Genomic DNA, 2,970 nt, shown 5'->3' on the forward strand with positions numbered 1-2,970 from the left:
GCTACTGGGGATAAACGCATTATGTGGTTATGGCACCACTTTCAGGCTCAGAATATCTGAGATGGATCTTGTCATCCTCCCTCACTAGCCAGAGATTTTCCTCAACTTCTCCGTTTCTGACAGCGGTCCCACTAACGTCTCAGACCCCAGACTAGAAATCTTGGTGGCCCCTGACGTGACTGTCAAACTATCAGAAACTCCTGTAATTTAGGATGATTGCCTATTGCCTGTTATGTGGCTTTCAAACACCTCTGTGTGCTTTCTGGTCCCAGCCGGTGCCACCTTCCAGGGCTCACCCACCCCAAGCCCTGCTCCCAGAAGCCAGGCGTCCCACTGGCTCAAGCTCCCTGCACTGCATCCTCCTCTGGGCCCTGCCTAGCACAGCCTTCCACCTTTGCTGGCTTATCTGAATCTACCGATCCTTCTAACCTTCACCTCCTCTGAAAGGGTTTTTACCAAAATTAGGGTCAGTACTGCACAGTTTGGGGCGTCCAATCCTTTCATGTCTTTGTTTCAACTTCTCAAACAGTGAGTCCCCTGAAGGCAGGGACACGTAGGGCTGCCTGGGTCCCTCCTGTTTTTGGTGCTGCCCTGACCCACAGCAGAGAACTAAAGTCCAGAGGGGAGAGGATGGTCTGAAAGCCAACGTACCTTATCACAACATCGAACTGGTTCAGGGCCTGGCCCAGCTCTAGTCCGTGGAGGATTCCACCACTTCCAATGACCACACAACGCCTGCAGCTCTTGGCTTTCAAGTGTGCAGGAAAGTCATGCTCGGGCAAGAGTTCCAAGAGGGTCTGGACTTTCTCAGAGAACTTGCGGAATCCGAAAGGAGGGTCGTACTTGTACTTGGACTCGCTCCCTGCGGGGGCCTTCGTCACGAAAGGTGGCAGGTCCGAGCTGTACCTGCGCCTGAAGAGCTGCACCATCGACCTCTTGGCAAACTGGGGCCGGCATTCCTTCTGCAGGACTTGCTGGGCATATTGCTGGGCTCTCTGGAATGAAGCACACAGACCTGAGTTTCAAAGGCTCTCAGTCATCAGAAATATACTCTGACAGGTGACACTTTGTCCTGCGATGTTTGATGTAGCTCCCTTGTGGATGACTGTCTTGTAACACAAAACATCTGCTTTCGGGGGCTTCCCTGGTGGCGCAGTGGTTAAGAATCCACCTGCCGACGCAGGGGACACGGGTTCGAGCCCTGGTCCAGGAAGATCCCACATGCCGCGGAGCGGCTGCGCCCGTGCACCACAACTACTGATCCTGTGCTCTAGAGTCCTTGATCCACAACTACTGAGCCCACGCGCCACAACTACTAAGCCCACGCGCCGCAACTACCAAAGCCCGCGCGCCTAGAGCCCGTGCTCTGCAACCAGAGAAGCCACCGCAATGAGAAGCCCTCGCACCGCAATGAAGAGCAGCCCCCCTCTAGCCCGCGCGCAGCAACAAAGACCCAACGCAGCCAAAAGCAAATAAATTAATTTAAAACAACAACAACAACAAAAATCTGCTTTAAAGAGTTAATTTATGCTAGAAACTTTGGGGGGAAACCTGGGAGAATCACATGACAAGGAGACAAACTCAACAAGGATATTTATTTCATGGCACAGGTAAAACAGGAAGGACCCCCACCTCCTACCCTCCCAGCCTAAGCTGTTCAAATAAATTTGAGGTGTTTAAGATTTCATGTTTCATAAAATCCTGACATGGGAATTCCCTGGTGGTCCAGTGGTTAGGACTCTGTGCTTCCAATGCCGAAGGCCTGGGTTCGATCCCTGGTTGGGGAACTAAGATCCCACAAATCGCGTGGTGCGGCCACAAAAAAAAAAAAATCCTTACATGCGCTACAACATGGATGAACCTTGAGGACATTATACTCGGTGAAACAGGCCAGCCACAAAAAGACAAATACTGTAGGACTTCATTTATAGACAGTATCTAACACAGTCAAATTTGTAGAAATAGGAAGAACAGTAGTTACCAGGGGCTGGTGGGGGAGGGGAGATGGGGAACTGCTGTTTAATGGGTAGAGTTTCAGTTCTGCAAGATGAAAATGTTCCAGGAATCTGTTTCACAACAATGTGAATATACTTAACAGGGCCAAACCATGCATTTAAAAATAATGAAGATGGTAAATTTTATGTGGGTTTTTTTTTTTTAAACACAGTTTAAAAAAATGATTTCCAGGGACTTTACTGGTGGTCCTGTGGTTAAGACTCCGAGCTCCCAATGCAGGGGGCATGGGTTTAACCCCTGGTCAGGGAACTAAGATCCCACATGCTGTGCAGCACAGCCAAAAGAGAAAAAGATTTCCTATTTCAGGTTCCTATCTAGTTGGATGAGAAACAGCCTTATTTATCAGATGGAGTAACGAGCTTCACACAGTCTGGAATGGGAACCAGGTGTAACCTGCAACGGTGTCCGGTCAACAAAGAAGTTGCCTTGGTTTTGTTTACCATCCTCCCTGCACGTTAATATTTTGCATCAACAAGAAATAACTGTTGAAGGCCAAGTACACTAGCCCAGCTGAACACAGCAAGACACGGAGAAACAAGGGACAGACACCCACTTGCCCCACAGTCTGCCCCTGGGCTCAGTCTGGCCAAATGCTGCCTCGGGACCATCTGGCAGCATCACTGTGCTTTCTGTCCTCGTCGCCACATGCAGCAGTCTTGGCCCTACCTTATCGCTCCTCCCACCAAGCTGCGTACGTACGTGCGTGCGTGTGCATGCGTGTGCGCGCGTGCGTGTGTGTGCGTGCGCGTGTGTATGGGTGTGCGTGCGCGTGTGTGTGTTCCTCTATTGTATTTGCTGGGATATTTATTTTTAGGATTGAATATGTCTTTTGAACTGTGTCAGTACTATTATGAGGATTATTATTGCCATATACAATTTTTGGGGGGTTTTTTTGTTTTGTTTTGTTTTGTTTTGCGGTACGCGGGCCTCTCACTGTTGTGGCCTCTCCCGTTG

General features: G+C 49.8%; 1 protein-coding gene across 1 annotated transcript in view; it reads right to left on the reverse strand.

Annotated features, from left to right (window-relative positions):
• The window catches only part of ST3GAL5 (ST3 beta-galactoside alpha-2,3-sialyltransferase 5), a 14,177-nt gene extending 13,029 nt beyond the window's left edge, over positions 1-1,148 (reverse strand). Inside the window, exon 1 of the mRNA XM_028496902.2 lies at positions 652-1,148. Coding sequence (XP_028352703.1) covers positions 652-929 — 278 coding nt within the window. The 5' untranslated portion in view covers positions 930-1,148. The remainder of the gene's footprint in view (positions 1-651) is intronic.
• Between the last annotated feature and the right edge of the window lie 1,822 nt (positions 1,149-2,970).

Source organism: Physeter macrocephalus, chromosome 12 (assembly GCF_002837175.3).
Source record: "Physeter macrocephalus isolate SW-GA chromosome 12, ASM283717v5, whole genome shotgun sequence".
Lineage (NCBI taxonomy): Eukaryota > Metazoa > Chordata > Mammalia > Artiodactyla > Physeteridae > Physeter > Physeter macrocephalus.